Genomic DNA, 19,145 nt, shown 5'->3' on the forward strand with positions numbered 1-19,145 from the left:
TTATTAATTATGTTGGAAATCAAACAGGCAAGCAACGATGATTGATGAGGATGGGTAAAGGGGGTCAGGGGTTAGGCGTCCCCCACCAAAATCCATCATTCGTCAATAGTAAAATGTATGCGTTTTCAAGTCAATTGGATCCACTGTTCCACTCGAGTATTCGTTTCGGTCCTCGGCGCCAACAACTGGGTAAGTGGAAATTGGTTCGGTTTTGCAATGGGCCACGTAACAAAAGTCGCTTGTTTTGGCCAACAGCAGCAGCAGCAGCAGCAGAAAAAAACCTCCCAAACCGCAAGAAGTTGGCCAGTTCGAAGGGTTTTCTTTTTTTGCAGTTGTGAACAACGTTATGCACTTAGAGGCAAAACAAAAGGCACAAAAACAAGCGAAACAGAAACCAAATCTAAGAAAAAAGACTAATAAGAATGGTGTTGCTTTTAAAGAGCGACTAGAAGATACCCCTTAAATCTCAGGCTTTTATTCAACTTCAGAGATTTTATTTCTTGGCACTGCAAGTGCCATTAGTTTAATGGCCAGGTTTATTTTAAACGACTGCTATAATTGAATGTACATATGTATATGTGTTATATGATTTATTGTTCAGCTATCCTTTCTAACTTAATTAATGTGATATTTTTTTTTAATTTACGGGGTTTTGAAAATAGCTTCTCTTAGCCTCTCGAGTTCAATGGAATCTGACACTGAATTAATGCCGCAATGAAAGTTGTAGAGAAAATCACATTTACATATATCATCATCACAGAATTATATTTAATACAAAATTTGCTTCATATTTGCCATTATCCTCTCCAAAAATCTAGCTATTGAAACGCACTACCGGATGTCTGATCGAACTTCATGAAAACAGTATACCCATTGGACACGAGTACCCTCTATAAACAGAAATACACAGCAACAAAAACCAAATAAAGAAAGAAAAGAGAAAAAAACGGACAGAAAAGTTGGCAAATCAGCCGCAAAACTGGGCCAGAGAGGGAAGAGCAGAGCTTAGATAAAAAGCTCCAACGGCTCGAGGCAAGACCAACAGACGGCGATAAGCGGGCGTGGCAGCAGCATCAGTGGAAGCAGCACCAGCACCAGCAGCAGCAGCAGCAGTAGAAGGAGCATCAGCATCAGCCAGAGAGGAGCTCAGAAGGATAAAGAGCGAGCAGCAGAAAGCGGCACACCCGAAGTCAGTTATGTGGCCGTCATGTCAGGGGATATCCCTGCTGGGGCTTCTTCTGGTGGCAGCCGCCGCTCTAGCTCTGCACCGCACCCCGGACGGGGCCATGGCCATTACCTCGCCTTTGGCGGGGCAGGACTTGCTCGATTTTCAACCCTATTTCCAGGAACAGGATCAACTGGTGGCCGCCTCCAAGAAGCATGAGGAGCACGAAGAAGGTGGCGAGGAGGAGTCCGGCGAGGAGGACCATAGCGAGCACTTCAAGAAGCATGGTGGCGAAAGCAAGAAGGAGCACAAGCACGGGGAGAAGTCGGAGAAGGGCGAGAAGGGCCACCACGACAAGGAGGGGAAAAAAGGGCGAGCACGGCGAGGAGGAGGGTCACGAGAAGAAGCACAAGCACTCGGAGTCCCATCACAAGAAGAAAAAGAAGGGCGATAAGGGTGAGAAGGGCAGCGAGTTCGAGGATCACGGCTCCTACAAGAAGGGTCACTCCATCAAGGGCAAACACAACGTCCACAAGCTCAACGAGGACAAGAAGGAGAAGAAGTACTACGACGAGGATCATGTGGAGGGCGGGGAGGAGAAGCACGGTGGCTTTGAGGAGGGCAAGAAGCACAAGAAGGGCAGCAGCTACAAGAAGGGGGAGCACAAGGAGGGCGGACACGAGGAGCACCACGGCAAGAAGGGCCACTCCAAGAAGGGACACAAGAAGAAGGGCCACAAGGGCCACAAGAAGAAGCACGAGGACTCCAAGAAGTGGGGCCACAAAAAGGAGCACGGCAAGAAGGGCGGCGCCGAGCACAAGAAGAAGTGGCACAAGTCCTCCAAAAAGAGTAGCGAGCACGATCACGGACATCACTGAGCAGCACGGTGTGGAGTATGCCGTGTGGTCCGTCCTTCTATTATTCTTGATATTTTTTAGACAATAAAACACACACAAATCAGACCCAGTAAGGAACCCTTTTACTTTTACTATTCGATACCGAATTTACATAAAGATTTACTATATGCAGGGGTTATATTCTTTTTTAGTGAAGAGCACAGCAGCCAGCAACCAAAAGCCCTGAGCAAAATCCAGCTACGATTTTACTCCAAAACAACTGGTAATATGACAAGCTATACCGAAACCAACCACCAAGAGAAACAGGCCGTAAATTATAGTGCGTGGTCATCGCTGGATTACTGCTTCTTCAACCATTCCCATTCACCCTCCCACAAACCCATAAGCAATCTACACACAACCATTTGATTGATGCTGTTCGAATAGCTTATGTTTCAATCAATTTAGTTGGAACAAAAGCTTATTAAATGTTCTTAGAAATTTTCAGAAATATATACATATATTAATCTGAGCCCACTTCCAATAAGTACATAGTACAGATGTAGTTACATAAATGTATAATCTGAAGACATAACCCGTCTCAAGAAATTCTCCCCCAAAGACTGAGACAAGTCCCTGTTATAGTTATCTTTAAATTAGCCAGTGAAAGCTCGAAATATTCATGTGACTGCTTAGTAAGAGATTACATGAGGCAGAGAGAGCAGTCCTCCCAACCCACACACACACACAAACATACACACACACATGTAGATTAAAGAAAACATAATTAGAAGGAAAATCTGAGGCATCTTTGGCCACAGGATCAAAGCTCAATTGGCTGCCCTACACCTGCATTGTTCTAATTGCCAAAAGGTAGGTGAAATATGAATATGCTGCAGACACATGGGCTAAGAGAGGGGTGGCAGGAAGGCTGGCAGGAAGGCTGGCAGAGGGGTAACGAGGGGGGTAGGCCAACCCGTCCGTGTCAAAGGTTAATTACGCATACTGCAGGTCGTGCTGCTTGCCTCGTCGACATCCTGTCCTTGCACGCACACAGCCACAGCAGATTTACACACTTTACCCAATGCAGGGCCTTGCTGGGACCCAGAGTGTGCGTGTGTTTGTTTGTTTGTTTGCTTAAGCCATTTCCGGTTCGATTTTAGCCAAAATCTTGTCCATTTTCTAGCCTAACCAAACAAACGGAACTGGTTTAGGGAGGGACAGAGAGGTAGTCGGAGTCGGAGTCGGATACGTAGCCCCAGCAGCAGCAGCAGCAGCAGCTAGAGCTGAAGCAGGAGGACGATGCTGCAAGGACAACCAGCTTTGTTTGGTTTCATATGCTAATCCTTCAGACCAGCGTCATAAATCATTCTCACCCAACCGGAGAATAGGGGCCGGCCAAGAAGAGAGACACACCATGGTCTGGGGAGACAATCGAGGTCGGGGTTAAGTAAAGTTCGTCTGGGCCTAAAAGCTTTTTCTTTTTTTTTCACCCCCACCCCCCCAAAAAGGGTATTCTGAGGTGTAACAGACCTTTGAGTACATAGTTCGGAGCATTTAGCATAGATACGTAATCAGATTAAATACTCGTATTTGCCGTAGATTTTGTTAGATTCGAATATCAAAAATTGTCTTATTAAACAATTGCCTATAAAACACTTTGGCTGTAACATAAACCTGCCGTGTAAACTATCGCGCATTAGGTACTACATAAAAATATGATTGACATCGGAATAATGGTAGGATATATCCGCCACTCATATGTCCGTCATAGAAATAGGAGTATTCCAAGCTTCGACACTCGGAATCCTGCCTTTCAATCTCGACTCTTTTCTTTCGGGCTGTCCCCATCATGTCCAGGGATGAGTTACGCTGCAATCTGTTTTGAGAAAGGTTGGGGTGCGGGTGCGGGAACGGGTGCGCCGTCCCATAGGGATTCCTGGGATCCTAGCAACTGCAATGCCACAAACAACAAAGACCAATAACAACGGCATGAATATAACAAAAGCTCCAGCCCCAGACCAGGACTTCAGTCAATGGAGCTTCATCTTCAACTTCAGCATCAGCATCAGCAATACCCACAAACAAACAAAAAAAAATGGAAAAAGGAAAAAGTTAAGCTCTGTGTCCTGGTCCCTGGTCCCTGGCTGTGGTTCTGGTTCTGGCTCTGGCTCTGGTCCTGTTTCTGTTTCTGTTTCTGGGTGAGTTGCAGCTGCAAGGTGAGCAGTCAACAGTTCAAATTTCCCACAACCTTACAGCTCTACCTCTCTCTACCGCTTTCCTCTATGGGTTTTCCTTATTGTTTTTGGAAAATTGCCTCAACAACAAGAGCAACAGCAAGCAGCAGCAGCAACAATCCCACATGGCCACTGGGCAAATGCATTAACGAAAGTGGTTGAGAGTGCAGAGCTTCAAGAGGGGCTCTATCCGTGCCATGAGGATGGGGCCGATGTGCAGGAGAGCCTGGTGTATCAGCACTAAAAGATCATAATTCACATAAGTCGACTAATAATTCAGTTAAGTTGAAATGCAACGCAATACACAAGCTGCACAGTTGCCCCAGCACAGAAACCCACAAGAGGAGAAAATGGGTGGCGTTCCATGAGTTCATGGGGGGGGCAAATACGAGTGGCAGTAGCATCATGGCCACACACACACACACTCGCGCACACACTCGCACACGCATGGGAGTCATTCGTTGGGGGAGAGCGATGCCAATTTGGGTTTATGGTTCATGGTGGAACTTGTTTGCTGGAACTAAATTTAAAACTTCTTTGACTGGCACTCAGAATAAATAAATTTGTTTGTATTCTTGAATGTTTTAATCATACATAAAAGTATTTTACAGCTGAAAATTAAGTGTGATTGAACATTGTTGCCAATGTGGCCTAAATTTTTAGCTTAATATATATGCACATGTGTAATTGCCATAATCGCATTTGGGCTCAAGGTAATGAATTATAAATGCGATTTATTGACTCCGTAAAATAGGTGTTGAATTACATATTAAACAAAGATATTAATTAAATAAGCCAAAAGGTACTAGAGTGCTGTTGCATGAATTATATACATACATTATACATACAGTTGAATAGCAGATAGCAGTTCTGCAAATTCGATTTCCAGCAGATTGTAATATCTACATATATCCATGCACTTGTACACATATCGTTCTATGTACTACCTATAGCTGCTAAACCAAGAAACGAACCATAAGTCATCCCTAATGTCAGGCTCCCTTAATCTTCTTACCTATCAGTATTTGCTCTCTCTCTCTCTCTTGATCTCCCTGTTGCTCCCTTATGTAGCCAGTGCAACAGTATTTAAGGATTTTCAATGTTCCTGCAAATTAGTTTAATCCTCTCTTCTCCCATTTCTGCATACGTACTCCTGTCTGTGTGGGTGTCTGTGTGTTTCTGTTTTTCTGTGGTGGGTGTGTGAAGAAGTTTATTGTTTACGGGTACCAAAAGGCTCCTACTGTTTTAGCTAGAGCTTTGCCTCTGGCTCTGTTGCTGCCTCTGCCTCTGGCTCTGTCCCTGCCTTTACCTCTCAAATTATCCTGCTGTCCTTGCATACGATTTAAGCTGTTGCTGGAACAATTTTGTTCCTTCTGTAATTTGTAATGTGCAGAAGTAATTTTCTTCGAAACCATTATCTAAATGAATAATATATTATTGATCAGTATATCAAGCGGTGGCGATCCTCTGCTACTGTTTGTAAACATCAATTTAAAAACATATTAAATAAAGCATTGGCCTTTTTTTTGTATTTTGGCAGGTCAGAAAGATCACAAACTGTAACTCCACGAAAAAATCGTTAAAAAAATATTTTTTTAAATAATCAATTGTTGAGGTAATTTAAATTGATTTATTATAGCTGCCATGGTATAGATAGGGTGAAAAAATAAGACCTGGGAGAAAAGATGTTTATCTCCTGATATTATATGCTCTAATTCAGAATATAACACGGTTTAACTGAGCATATCCAAGTTTGATCTAATTCAGAATCTAAATATCTGATTATTGCATTAAAATTAAAATAAACTAAGCTGCAATTAGTTATTAAATAGTAAAATGTATGTAGGAGCTTCATCTCGTTGATTTTAGAGCAACATTCAATGATTCAATTTTATCTTACGCAATATAAATTATGCTTTAAGTTATGTCGCCCCCAAGCAGAGCCCCGGGAGAAATGCAGCTCCCTCGCGTTCCCTGATTCAGACCTTGTCCTTTTGGTGGTTGTTGCCGGGAGTAGAGAGTGTTGCGACATCGCGGGATTGTGTGGTGGAGCGGGGGCAACTGCTTGGGGGCAATTAGGACAGCTCGTAAATATGCCACAGCGCGCTCGGATGCATCAATGAATGTGTCAATGATTAGGCTATGGCCGGCACAAAGGATGCCTGGACCAATGATGGCGCAAATCGAAATGTTGCACTTAAAGGGTGGGGGCATGGCGGCTAATGCAACTGCAGTGTAATGGCTGGAGGGTGTGGCATGTTGATGGGAGTTGCAGGGGGGAGGGGGGCTAACTGCAGGGCATAATCAAGCGAATGGAAGCCCAGGACGACGTCACACAGGCACACACACACACACAGATACAGACAGCTGGGGGGGCGGCCCATTGCAGTCAATTTATTGTGACCAATATAACGCCCGAACAGAGACTCCCAGGGATAGCAGGATGCCTCCTGTTGAAGGGAAGTGGGAGGGGTGGTGGGGTGGGGGGGGAGGAGAGGCACTGGGTGCATGTAAATTGAAAATTATGGCAATGCGCAACAAGATTAGCCAATGGCAATGGCGGTGCTGCTGTTCCTGCTGCTGCTGATGGTGGCACCGGAACCTACCCACCATACGAACACCACCCGTATATAGTACATACTGTAACAAGACCCAAATGAATTTATTGAGATAGAGAGAAAGATATAGGAGAGCTGGTGAGAGAGAGAGAGAGAGATGGAGAGAGGGAGGCCATCGCGAGAGTTGCACAAACATAAACTAAATGAATGCCCATGGCAGACAAATGAAGTTATGACTTAATGTATTCAGCACCACATAGAGAGAGGCCAGAGCCCAAAAATAGAGTCCAAATATCTCTCAACAAAAATAAAACTATACGAAATATGGAGATTCTACATACATACATATACAGAGGGAGGCAGGAGTTGGAGGAACTTTGGTAAAACTCCAAAAGCAAGTTCAAACTTTATTCAAATTTTATTCGATGCTTAATAGAACAGAATTCAATGAATGAATCTATGTATGTAGCCGCAGGCAGACACTTTTGGGATCACTATTTCTGACCATTGAGTCGCAACGAGAATTGGTTTCGATTCGATTTCTATGGCTTTTGGTGTTTTCAGAACAAAGAACAAAAATATATTGAAAGCAAAGAATAGTTAGGGGGAAGAAATAAAATTTGTACAACTTTAATCAATATTTTATGTCTAATATTGTACAAAATACGAAACGGTTTGTCCTAATATCACAACCTTTACTATTATACACAATTTAATATACACATGTATTTCAGCAAATAGCTGTATGGTTGTGCGAATCATATATCGGAGGTGCTAGATACCGAATTCCAACTGAGAACTATGTAACAGAATTTTTACCCAACGAACAAAGCTCCGGGGAAATATTAGCTTTCAGGAAAATCGAAACAAATATTATTTAATGTGTGTTTCATATTGTTTTTGGTAAAGTTGCATTAACTAAAAGTCGTTTATATAAAAATAAGAGGGTAATCTGCAGCCGTCTGACCAAACAAAAAAAAAAAACTTGATTTTGTTTCTTCTTTACATTAACCAGTTAGTGTTATTTCCAATCGAATGCGACACAACCACAATAATTCAGCTATAATCGGTTTTGGATTCGTTATACATTTCCAATAGGTTTAATTAAATGAATTGAATCAACTTGAAACCAACTAACGTTGAAAAAAATTAAAACAATTAACTTAAAAAAATTAACACTTTATTTATACCAATTTTTTAATTTAAAAAATATCGTTAGCCAAAGTATGACCTAAAATTCCGTTACATAAAACAGAGTGGTTTTCGGGTTGGGTACAAAGGCATAACTCTGCGAATTGAAAGAGCTATTTGTATAAAATTTGTGGTAATCAGAAAGATTGAGAGTTAATTTCCAACTATTAAATGTAAAAACGGCGAATCCGGAGGCATCTGGCGAACGTTACTGGCGTGACGTTACCGAATTCCGCGATTATAAAAGCCTAAAAATATACTGTTAGCCGAGGTTGGACCAACGTCTGATAATGGTTTTAGGTAGTTTAATATATTAGAAAAACTTTAAGCAGAAACTTTTATCAAGAATCATCTTCTTCCTAGGAGATAATAGTAAAAGAAAACATGTCTATAAAAATACCAGAAAATACCAAAAACGTGAACTTTTGCTTATTTTTAGGATGAAAGTTAATGAAATTATATGTCAATAAAGTAAATTAGTTACCTTTCAATAAATTTAGAAAAAAATATCCGGAAAAAATTATATGGAAATCGGTTTTTATTGACTTTTTATGATTTTTGGCCTGGTGGACCTTTTGGCGGAACTGCCTATATGTACATTCGGTGTGGATCTACTGGTCGCTGGTGTTCTTCCGCGGCAAAAGCACAGGATTAGTTAACGTTGCAGTGGTAAAGTCTCGTGTGTACTTATGTATAAGATGGAAATACATAAATAGTAAAGAAAAAACGTACTTTCAGAGGGTCGTAAACGGAACGGATAATACTAATGCCGCACGGTGGCGCTTTCAGAATCGGTACAGCCGATGTACTATTGATCCCAGTGCCCATTATGAATATACCGTAAAGGTGGGGAGACTAAAACCCTTCCAAGTTTCCTGCGATGCAGAGATCGCGGGTCCTGTCTTCTTCATAGTATTGGATAAACTGCATCCCATAACAAAGTCACAGCCCCAAGAGCTACACATGGAGGATTTCGAGGCGAATATGCGCTACGCCCATTACGATGAGTTCTTCATCGAAAAAGAACATGAGGCATATCGGATGAAGAAGTTATGGGCCTTCACTGGCCTTTTCGGCATGTATGTGAAGGGTCACGAGTTCAGCATGAACGAGAAGGGTGTAGCGAGATAGTGGTGGGATTAGCGCGGGGAAACCAATTCTTATAAAGAAATCCAAATGATAGTTCGTCCAAATAAAATATATACGTTAAATTCTATAGCCTCATATCGATCCCAAAATCGGTAGAATACGAGATATGGCGTGGACTAAACTAAGACCATGATACCAATCCTCTTTCCTCTTCTTGCAGATGTCTTGTGAGTAGCATTCAAAATTCATACAGCAGTCAAAATGCAGTTTTCAATATTGAAATAAAATAGAGACCCTGACCTTCGATCAAAATCATAAATACCTCTTCAAATTTTCGGTCTATTCCATTAGAATTCTTTAGATACTGTCGAGCAGACATGTACATATCTAGTAACATTTGCAACATCGACAGGCTCCCGGAAATGTTCGCCATTAACAGTGATTGATTCTGATGCTAATAGAGTACTGTGACCCACAAAGGACATTTCATAGCAGTAAAAGCATCGCAAATTTCCAACACAGAATATCCATTTATGTAAAATTCCTTTGAGCAGACAAAATTCCCTTGTAGACGGAACAAAGAAGTTTTTATAATTTCTGACTTACATATTAATCTGTAGTTCGAATCGACATGGAAAAGATTTTAACCAGTACACACACCCGCACACTCAGAAGCCCACCATCATTATGGGTGAAAGTGGCACGGAGAGGAGAGGGATATATGTAGATACATATCTTAGCTTTCGATGTGTCAAATTCATTCCACTCTAGCGCGCTGCAGTCATCGGATCCTGCTCGTGATTCTGCTCTGCTCCTTCACTTGAGCATTTTTCTGCGCCATTTTGACACAGAATCCGGAAAGCACTCGCCCGCCCTCACCCTCCCATCTCTCACACATCTGCAGTCTGCCAGAGGCAACATATAGATGTAGATGTGCCCAGCCCCTCCAATTTTCCACTCCCTGCCCCAGTGAATTGCAGCCAAGTTTTTCCTGCTGCAGGCACGGTGCTGCCTTATTATGCAAATGTCTCGACTGCGAGGGCCTCGAGATGCGCTCGCATGCCAGCGTCATCGATTTATAAGTTATGCAAAAAGCGAGAGCCAGAATTTCCTCACTCCTCACTCCTCCCCTCTGTATCTGTATCTTTCATGCCATCGACAATCCAAGGGGCGACTCTTTGACTGTTTGACTGCTTTGTAAGCAATGGTTTACTGTTGTAGTTGCCACTTTTGCTGACTGCAATCAGAAAATTTAGCAAAATCAATCTGAACGCTGCCTGAGGTTCACCTTTTGGTTCCCCTACCACTTCCCGCTCCAACGTTGGCTTGCCATATGGTAGAATAATTAATGGTAGCCATTGGGAGGAGCTTCGATGTGCAGTTCTAGCCAGAGGAACTAAATATAATACTAAACACTCTGCCTTTGATCTTTAATTTTCGATTAATTCATAAACTTTCGATATGATACCCTTTTCAAAAAATCAACAACCAAAGCTAGCATTGACTTTTATATTTACTAGCAGTTTATCATTATAGTAGAATCACTCCATACAAACACACAGGCTAAATAACTCGTCGGAAAAAATGAGTTTTATGTCGAGAATTTTCAACTTTTTTACCCCTTCTACAAACGAAAAGAAACACGTTCGGCTCTCACCAAGTGCAATTTCAATGGAGAGAGATCGTACGTTGCGAAAAATAGCATCGCTGCACCCAATACAAAATTTCCGAAACGAGTTTCGAATGGTTGCCCTGGAGGAGGCGGGAAAAGTGCGATTAACTCTTAAGCAGTCATCGAGGCTAACAAAGAAGGCTAACTACCTGTGGAAAAATATGGCGAAAGACGCAAAGAGCAAGTATTACGATCTGGCTAAGAACTGTCAAAAAACGCGTATACCTGGGCTTACACTGCAAAAACTCTTGCTGCAAAATACTCCCAGTAAGGTGCCGGTAAACCCGAGAAGCAATATTGGTAAGTATTTAAATGGAGCCATCCAACAATCGTCGTCTAATGGAATAGTTCCACCATTAGACCAGGCTATCGGAGGACAGGTGGATCCACCACCCCCCACAAATAGTTGCCTTGTTGGTAAGTAATTAAATACATCTACCCATCCAAAAATCAATGTCTTATGGAATACTTCTGCCATTAGATGAGACCACTCGACGACAAGCGGCTAAGCGCAAGCATAGCGATGAGTCAGATATTCCGACAGTGTTGGAAGATTCCTTAGTCACGACAATAAGGGCACTTGAGGGTCCAGACAAGAAGCGCCCTCGCAGAGAGTAAAAAATTACATTTTTTAACAAAGATTTGATTGAGGTAAATATTTCAGGATATCCATTTATCTATTAAAATCTAACGAAATATTTCCACCATTAGATCAGAACAAACAACAAACTAAATTTAATAATAAAATATTTCTTGGGCATATTTTTAATAAGATTAGTTCAAAATTATATATATATTTGGTCGTATATCATTTAAAGCCCATTAGTCACGATATTATAGAAACAATAATCTATAAATTAAATTAAATATAGAAATATTTTGGACCATTTATTTGAGCGTATTATATTTACCTATACATATTATTGATTTATCATGCGAATAGATCAAACTGCAAACTTCTTCAGATAACAATATTAAACCGATATTATTGGTCAAAATGGTAATATATTTGTTGTCCTAAATTATCTGTCAGGGCCTGGTTACACCGCTATCAACGGATGATCAGTCATTAGTTCCGCCATTTATCAGAAAGGGTTAACCTGGTAGGCTCATCTGGCAGATATCAATTAATTATGATTGGTAACAAGATCGGCAATGCTGATAAACTCGAGTTTACTGATACTAGTTTACTTAAATTAACATGAACACCCTTGGATAACTTTTCAAAGGGCATTCCCAGTTCGAGCAGATCTGGCCTCTTTTCCAGTTCTTTGTACGTTTGGCCTGCTCTCCTCTGCTGATTGCTTTCAAGCTGACAAACAAAGAGGGGAAAAACTCGTAACGTAACTAGAACAACAGCAGCAGGAGAGCAGAGTAGGATGGCGAGAAACGGAATGGATGGCAGCAAAAAAATGTAAATCATTGGTAAATATCTTTTTACAATGCGAATTTTAATCAAAGTTTTTTCCGATGCAGCCTCATCTGGCCCGGCGGGCCATCAGCGAAGTGAGTTCGATTTGTTATTGAATATCCAAAAAAGAATAAAATAAAATGAAGAGGCTACGAGTAGTAATTTTTTGCAGAATTTTAAACCCTATGCGGCTTATGGGGCGAACCTCGCGCGGGCAATTAACATGAATTGATTAATTGAAAATTTCATTTCAGTGCATTTAAATGGTAAACTAATAGCTTGTTTAATTAATTAATTGGAATTTTCATTTGTAGCATTTAACGTTTTTACAACATACATTTCAAGGAATTAAGCGAGAAAATACAATTTATTCAGTTATAATTGAACAAGTAAATAAGTATTGATTATAAGTGCATACATTTTTGTATAAATTTTTTTTTTAAAGCTCAAAGAATTATTTGAGACCCAGTAATTATTTATAAATTTTGGTTAAATAAGATTCCCAGACATACTTATCTTCCTGACTTCCTCGTGATATCAGAAAAATGTAGCAAAAAGCGATCTTAGGAGGGTTGAGGCATGCATTCCTCCTTCCTCCCGTGCCTCACAGTTCGGTTTTGTTTATTTTTTTTTGTATTTTTTGCTTGTTTTGGGTTCTTGATCTTCCCACTTCTGGGTTTCACACATGGTATTGGTTTTTTGGCAAATTCTTGTTCGAATTTCCAAATATCCGTATTGGTGGTGGCAATTCACGCTGATTGCGCACTGGATTGGCTTCGTGTGGGACTACGGACCATATAGCCTCGCACACTAACTGAGTCGTCGGACAAACCTCTTTCTTTTCTAAGAGTTTTCCTTGACATCACAAACGTAGCATTTTTCATGCATCCGTTTCACATAACTGTTGATTGTTTTTCCAACATTATTCTCAACTTTGTTGGTGCTGTGCCCCGCATTCCGCGGACACACACACCCCTCTGAAGACTGAAGACCATTATTCTTATCTGCTTCCAAACACTCAATTTGTTTTGCCACAATTAGTCAGGAACGTGGCCAACCCTTAAGAACTGTGAGGCGTCGACCGCCAGGAGGAGTAGCCAGCGAGCGCTATATATATTCACTTTCTGTAGAATAAAGACTTGGGAATTATTAGGACGAACAAAGCAGCAGCAAACAAAATATGCGTCGTGTCACCAGCGGAGAGAGCGAGAGAGCGAACCGCTTCCGAGAGCAGTCAGAACAGTGCAAGTGCAACGCTTTGATTTGTTTTTGCTCTACTTGATCAGAGAGCGTTGCTGAGAGAGAATGGTTCTCATCTGGCTCTTGCTCTTCTCTCCGGTATGGCAAGCAGTGGAGTTATGCGTTATATGATAATTCTTAAGGTACGACAATGTTATTGGCCATGACTTGTAGTTAGTTTTCTATTCCAAACAAGAAAAAGAAGAAAAGGGAAGAGAAGAGATAAACTAAGAAAATAAAGTGAAAATACTGTTGCACACTTGTTGCTTGTCCCAACCAGGGTACGAGCCAGCAGCATTTTGTCTTTCAAGTCGAGCCAGCTAGAGGCCAGCCCACCTTTGATAAGTGTGAGATTTCTGTCTTCATTTCTTTGCGCTGTGAGTTTATGAATCACTGGTGAAACATACATATTTTTATACATACATACATATGTACATATGTATGTATGTACGTAACTGCATACATACTTATGTATGTACACATTTTAAGGTTTTATGTGGTCAAACTTTGTTTAATTTTTGTTTTGTCAATTTTTAATGAATGATAAGATGTAAACAAATCTTCAAATTTTGAATTCCCAAAATTCTTAAAACATGTTCGAATAATATACCAAAATAATAATTGAATAATAATTAATTAAATAATTTTGTATATGCATACTCTTACTAAGCCATTTGCAGCATCTATGTATGTGTTGTTTGCTTAGTGAATAATCTTTAAAAAACCTACAGAATAATTGCAAAAACGTTTCTGTATTCTGTATTATAATAGATATGTAATATGATGAAGATTATGGCCCGACATATGCATTCTTCTCGTTCTTTAAGATCAACCCACGAACTTCTTCAGGCTAGTGTGACCATGCTTGATCCGCTCACTCGCACTCGCACTCACACTCTCTCTCTCTCTCTCTCTCGTTTCGACGCTCACATGATATAAGATCAGCGCTCAAAGCTTTCGTTTTGAAAGCACAGCTGACAAGCAAGCTCGCGATCATGACGACATTATACAAGGTGGCGTATAGTATACGCTCCATGCGCTCTCTTTTCGGACCACCTTGGATAATTTCATCATGCGCGCGCGCTCCAAACTTTTCGAAGTTCGAGCGTTGACGTTGCGCAGTCGGTTTTCATTTTTCAGTTCGAGCAGCACACACAACTCGTTCGCAAGGTGAACGTGAAGACACAGTAAAGTAAGCCCCCAACACCTCCCACACCCTCAGGGAGAAGAAAAAAAAACAGAACTCGAGGAAGAAAGACACCAAAAGCAAGGCATAAAATAAGTAAAATTAAAATTAAGTAAATGAGAGTTTTCTAATGACACAATAAACAAGCGCCTGCTGCAAAGAAATATGTTATTTCGCCTTGAAAAATCCCAACTAAAGAAGTGACGAAGCAGAGCCGAAAGCAAACAGAAAAACATGCAGATATTTTCTGCATGTGTGTTAGATAATAAGTGCAGCGGAAAGAAGCCGCAAAGAAAGTGCAAAGACAAGTGGAAAAGCGGGAAAAGAAAAGTGCGGTTCAAAACTATCAGAAAATTTTGCGCGTGGAAAATTATTTTGCCTTGTCAGCTGACCCTCCCCTCGCGCGTGCTCAGCCACTGGCTCTGCCTCTGCCCCTCTCTGTCGCACTTCGGGTCTTGTGATCCACATTAGCCTGCCGCACACATTGAGTGGGGTGGGAGTTAGCTACTTGCATACAGCAGAGAAGCATATAGATTGAATACGATCAAAAATTCAATATGGTGGCTTTGCCGATCCACAGCTGTACGATCCACAAGTCTGCGCTTTTTTTTTACCGACTTACTTTTTCCATTTGTCAGCTGACGCCAATGACAGTAGTCTTGTGATCAACGTCAAAACCAATTGTCAAATATTCGAACTCGAATGGAGAGAGGGAGAGCCGAAGAGAGCGAGAGTTGTCAGAGAGTTGCGCCCTCTGGTTTCACTTGCTCTCCCGCTCTCCAGATAAATGTAACCCGCATATAAATCCATATTAATATGAAACTGGTATAGAAAAACCATCAGTATAACAGCTGCAGTTGGATTTTCAATTAGCTTGTGTTGTTCATTCCACAGTCGAGAGTTTTTACAGTTGGAGAGCCGACTTTGCGAGAGAGGGGTATTAATTTTCGAACTTGCGCAAAGCTTTGTCACGTGAAACGAAAGCTCTGCTCGAGCATAATTTTTTGTGGGAGGGAGTTACGAGTAGAAATCGAACAAAAAACGGAAAACACTTGTCGCCAAGCTGCTAAATACCCAAAATATTACCTCAAATTACAGAGAAAAAAGTGTGTACTTTGGATTAAAAGATATTGATAGTATACACCCTACCCACTTAATTTTGTCAGCTGACAAAAGGGCCAGCCAGCCAGCCAGCCCCCAATTAGTGATAAGAAATTTTCAATTTTATCTTTCGTTCAGCGCTTACAATGCAGTTCTTTTTTGTTCCGTTGTAGAAACACAATAAAGCAAAATGTCCAATCTGAAATGTTTCGATGATGAGGAGCGTGAGTCCAAATATGGACGTGTCTTCGCTGTTTCGGGTCCTGGTAAGTAACCAGAAGGAAATCCACCCCCAACTGATGCCTGATACCCTGTTAACCTCCAATTCTCAGTGGTCACCGCCGAGGCCATGTCCGGCTCTGCTATGTACGAGCTGGTGCGCGTCGGCTACTACGAGCTGGTGGGTGAGATCATCCGTCTGGAGGGCGATATGGCCACCATTCAGGTGTACGAGGAGACCTCCGGCGTGACTGTCGGCGATCCCGTGCTGCGCACAGGCAAGCCCCTGTCCGTGGAGCTGGGCCCCGGTATTATGGGCAGCATTTTCGACGGTATCCAGCGTCCGCTGAAGGACATTAACGAGCTGACCAACTCCATCTACATCCCCAAGGGTGTGAATGTGCCCGCCTTGTCGCGCACCACCGCCTGGGAGTTCAATCCCCTGCACGTGAAGGTCGGCTCCCACATCACCGGAGGTGATCTGTACGGTCTGGTCCACGAGAACACCCTGGTCAAGCACAAGATGATTGTCAACCCACGCGCCAAGGGCACAGTCCGCTACATTGCCCCCTCCGGCAACTACAAGGTCGATGATGTCGTCCTGGAGACAGAGTTCGATGGCGAGATCACCAAGCACACCATGTTGCAGGTGTGGCCCGTGCGTCAGCCCCGTCCCGTCACCGAGAAGCTGCCCGCCAACCATCCCCTGCTGACCGGACAGCGTGTCCTCGACTCGCTCTTCCCCTGCGTCCAGGGCGGTACCACCGCCATTCCCGGTGCCTTCGGTTGCGGCAAGACTGTCATCTCCCAGGTGAGCATTAAGATTCTCATCTCATTCCTCGAAGACCTTGTCTGATGTCTGATGTTTCTCCCTATCATCCGCGCAGGCCCTGTCCAAGTACTCCAACTCTGATGTCATCGTCTACGTCGGTTGCGGCGAGCGTGGTAACGAGATGTCTGAGGTATTGCGTGACTTCCCCGAGCTGTCCGTGGAGATCGATGGCGTCACCGAGTCCATCATGAAGCGTACCGCCCTGGTGGCCAACACCTCCAACATGCCCGTGGCTGCCCGTGAGGCCTCCATCTACACCGGCATCACCCTCTCCGAATACTTCCGTGACATGGGTTACAACGTCTCCATGATGGCTGACTCCACCTCTCGTTGGGCCGAGGCCTTGCGTGAGATTTCGGGTCGTCTGGCTGAGATGCCTGCCGATTCCGGCTACCCAGCCTACCTGGGTGCCCGTCTGGCCTCCTTCTACGAGCGTGCCGGTCGCGTCAAGTGCTTGGGTAACCCCGAGCGTGAGGGCTCCGTCTCCATTGTGGGCGCTGTGTCGCCTCCTGGTGGTGACTTCTCCGATCCCGTGACCTCCGCCACTCTGGGTATCGTGCAGGTGTTCTGGGGTCTGGACAAGAAGCTGGCCCAGCGCAAGCATTTCCCCTCCATCAACTGGCTCATCTCCTACTCGAAGTACATGCGTGCCCTCGATGACTTCTATGACAAGAACTTCCCCGAGTTTGTGCCCCTGCGTACCAAGGTCAAGGAGATCCTGCAGGAGGAGGAGGATCTGTCTGAGATCGTGCAGCTGGTCGGCAAGGCCTCTCTGGCCGAGACCGACAAGATCACCTTGGAGGTGGCCAAGCTGCTGAAGGACGATTTCCTGCAGCAGAACTCCTACTCGTCGTACGATCGCTTCTGCCCCTTCTACAAGACCGTCGGCATGCTGAAGAACATCATCGACTTCTACGACCTGGCCCGTCACTCTGTCGAGTCGACGGCCCAGTCCGAGAACAAGATCACCTGGAACGTTATCCGTGAGGCAATGGGCAACATCATGTACCAGCTGTCCTCCATGAAATTCAAGGTGAGTGGAGCTTGGACGAGCCTTTGAGTGAAAGGAGATTACTAATTGATTGTTCTGCTCTGCCACATTCAGGACCCCGTCAAGGATGGTGAGGCCAAGATCAAGGCTGACTTTGAGCAGCTGCACGAGGATCTGCAGCAGGCCTTCAGAAATCTGGAGGACTAGAGCGCGTTGGCCTTACTTTTACAATCTAATCTTATATTTGTTATATAGTTAACTTTTAAAATGAAGGCAGTCTAAAAACCAGTACCGTGCGTACAGTTACGTCAAAAACAACTAAATAGCCTTCTGAAAAAAAATAATTGTGAAGAAAAAGAAGAACACCAACAATTCCGTGCTGCATTCAAAAGTTTCCAAAAACAACAACAACAAAAAAAACAAAACAAAACAAATCAAATCCATCAACAAAATTCCACTACTTTTCGATGCCTGCGAGAGATGCAAAACATTCCGGCCTGCTGCTGATACTTCATCATCGAGAAATGCAACCCGTCAGGGGGCGCAGGCAGGGTCACGTCCACCTGCAACGCCAAGCCAAGCCAGGCCAACCAACTAACGAACGAACGTCCTTCTATGTACTTCCAATTACAACACTGAATAAAAGACACGCACAAACATGTAGTACAGTGCCGAAGTAGTAAGCGGAAACACCACACACACCGCACACCCACACGCCACACGCCACACACAAAAGACACATATACAAATGCATGCATAAATAGTATTATTGTTTAATGAATGGAAATTCTTGTTTATTTGTGAAAAAGTCATGTTTTCTCCCCTGTTTGTTTGTTTGTTTGTTAAATTTATGTAAATATTTAAAGTATGAAATATTAAATGTACGAATAAAGTGCAAACAACAAATACATTTAATGTAATTGAAAGCAGCTCCACTCTACACTCTCTCTTCATCTATGGATGGAATTGATCAATGATTCTTCCTCAGGACATTGCCATCAGGTGGATGCTATTACTAAACGAAACCCAGCCATTAGAGTTACGTATGTCTGTAGTTTGGATGGACTAAGGGCATTCCATGCAGAAGTCATGGAATAAGAACCAGCATCGATTTGCTGTGTCATTCTGCTTTCTTGGGACCATTTTTGGTCCTCTTCAAAGACTGTGTATATTGTTGTTGGATTCTGTGGACCGAATTTAGGTAGGTATTTTCTACGACTCGTTAAAGACGCTTTATATTGTTTTTTTTTTTAATCTGGGAACCGACATTGACGAAGAGAAGAATTACACCGCGCGCCCGTACCACAAAACATCAAACGAGAATTGAAATCGAATTTGTTTCCGATATTTGGTAATGTTCAACAGAGAAGCCACGGTCCAGGTGCAGCTGATGAGACAGATGTACAGAGACCTTAGAG

At 42.8% G+C, this 19,145-nt stretch overlaps 3 protein-coding genes across 3 annotated transcripts; all 3 read left to right on the plus strand.

The window, feature by feature from the left end:
- Window positions 1–1,196: 1,196 nt before the first annotated feature.
- LOC111070376 (cylicin-2) lies at window positions 1,197–2,043 on the plus strand. Its single transcript, XM_022360853.2, is given in 2 exon segments — window positions 1,197–1,526; window positions 1,528–2,043. Coding segments are annotated over 2 exon segments (846 nt in total).
- Window positions 2,044–10,601: 8,558 nt separating this feature from the next.
- LOC111070366 lies at window positions 10,602–11,399 on the plus strand. The gene is made up of 3 exons (XM_022360839.2): window positions 10,602–11,048; window positions 11,109–11,165; window positions 11,230–11,399. Exons 1-3 carry the CDS (start codon window positions 10,661–10,663, stop codon window positions 11,364–11,366), a joined length of 582 nt encoding a protein of 193 aa, XP_022216531.1. The 5' UTR covers window positions 10,602–10,660; the 3' UTR covers window positions 11,367–11,399.
- A 3,084-nt stretch (window positions 11,400–14,483) lies between these two features.
- Window positions 14,484–18,535, plus strand: LOC111070338 (V-type proton ATPase catalytic subunit A). The gene is made up of 5 exons (XM_022360790.2): window positions 14,484–14,590; window positions 15,859–15,951; window positions 16,018–16,715; window positions 16,792–17,769; window positions 17,842–18,535. The coding sequence occupies exons 2-5, from the start codon at window positions 15,876–15,878 to the stop codon at window positions 17,932–17,934; spliced, it is 1,845 nt and encodes a 614-aa protein (XP_022216482.1). The 5' UTR covers window positions 14,484–14,590; window positions 15,859–15,875; the 3' UTR covers window positions 17,935–18,535.
- The last annotated feature ends 610 nt before the right edge of the window (window positions 18,536–19,145 follow it).

This window comes from Drosophila obscura, unplaced genomic scaffold, assembly GCF_018151105.1.
Source record: "Drosophila obscura isolate BZ-5 IFL unplaced genomic scaffold, ASM1815110v1 contig_14, whole genome shotgun sequence".
In the NCBI taxonomy this organism is placed as follows: domain Eukaryota; kingdom Metazoa; phylum Arthropoda; class Insecta; order Diptera; family Drosophilidae; genus Drosophila; species Drosophila obscura.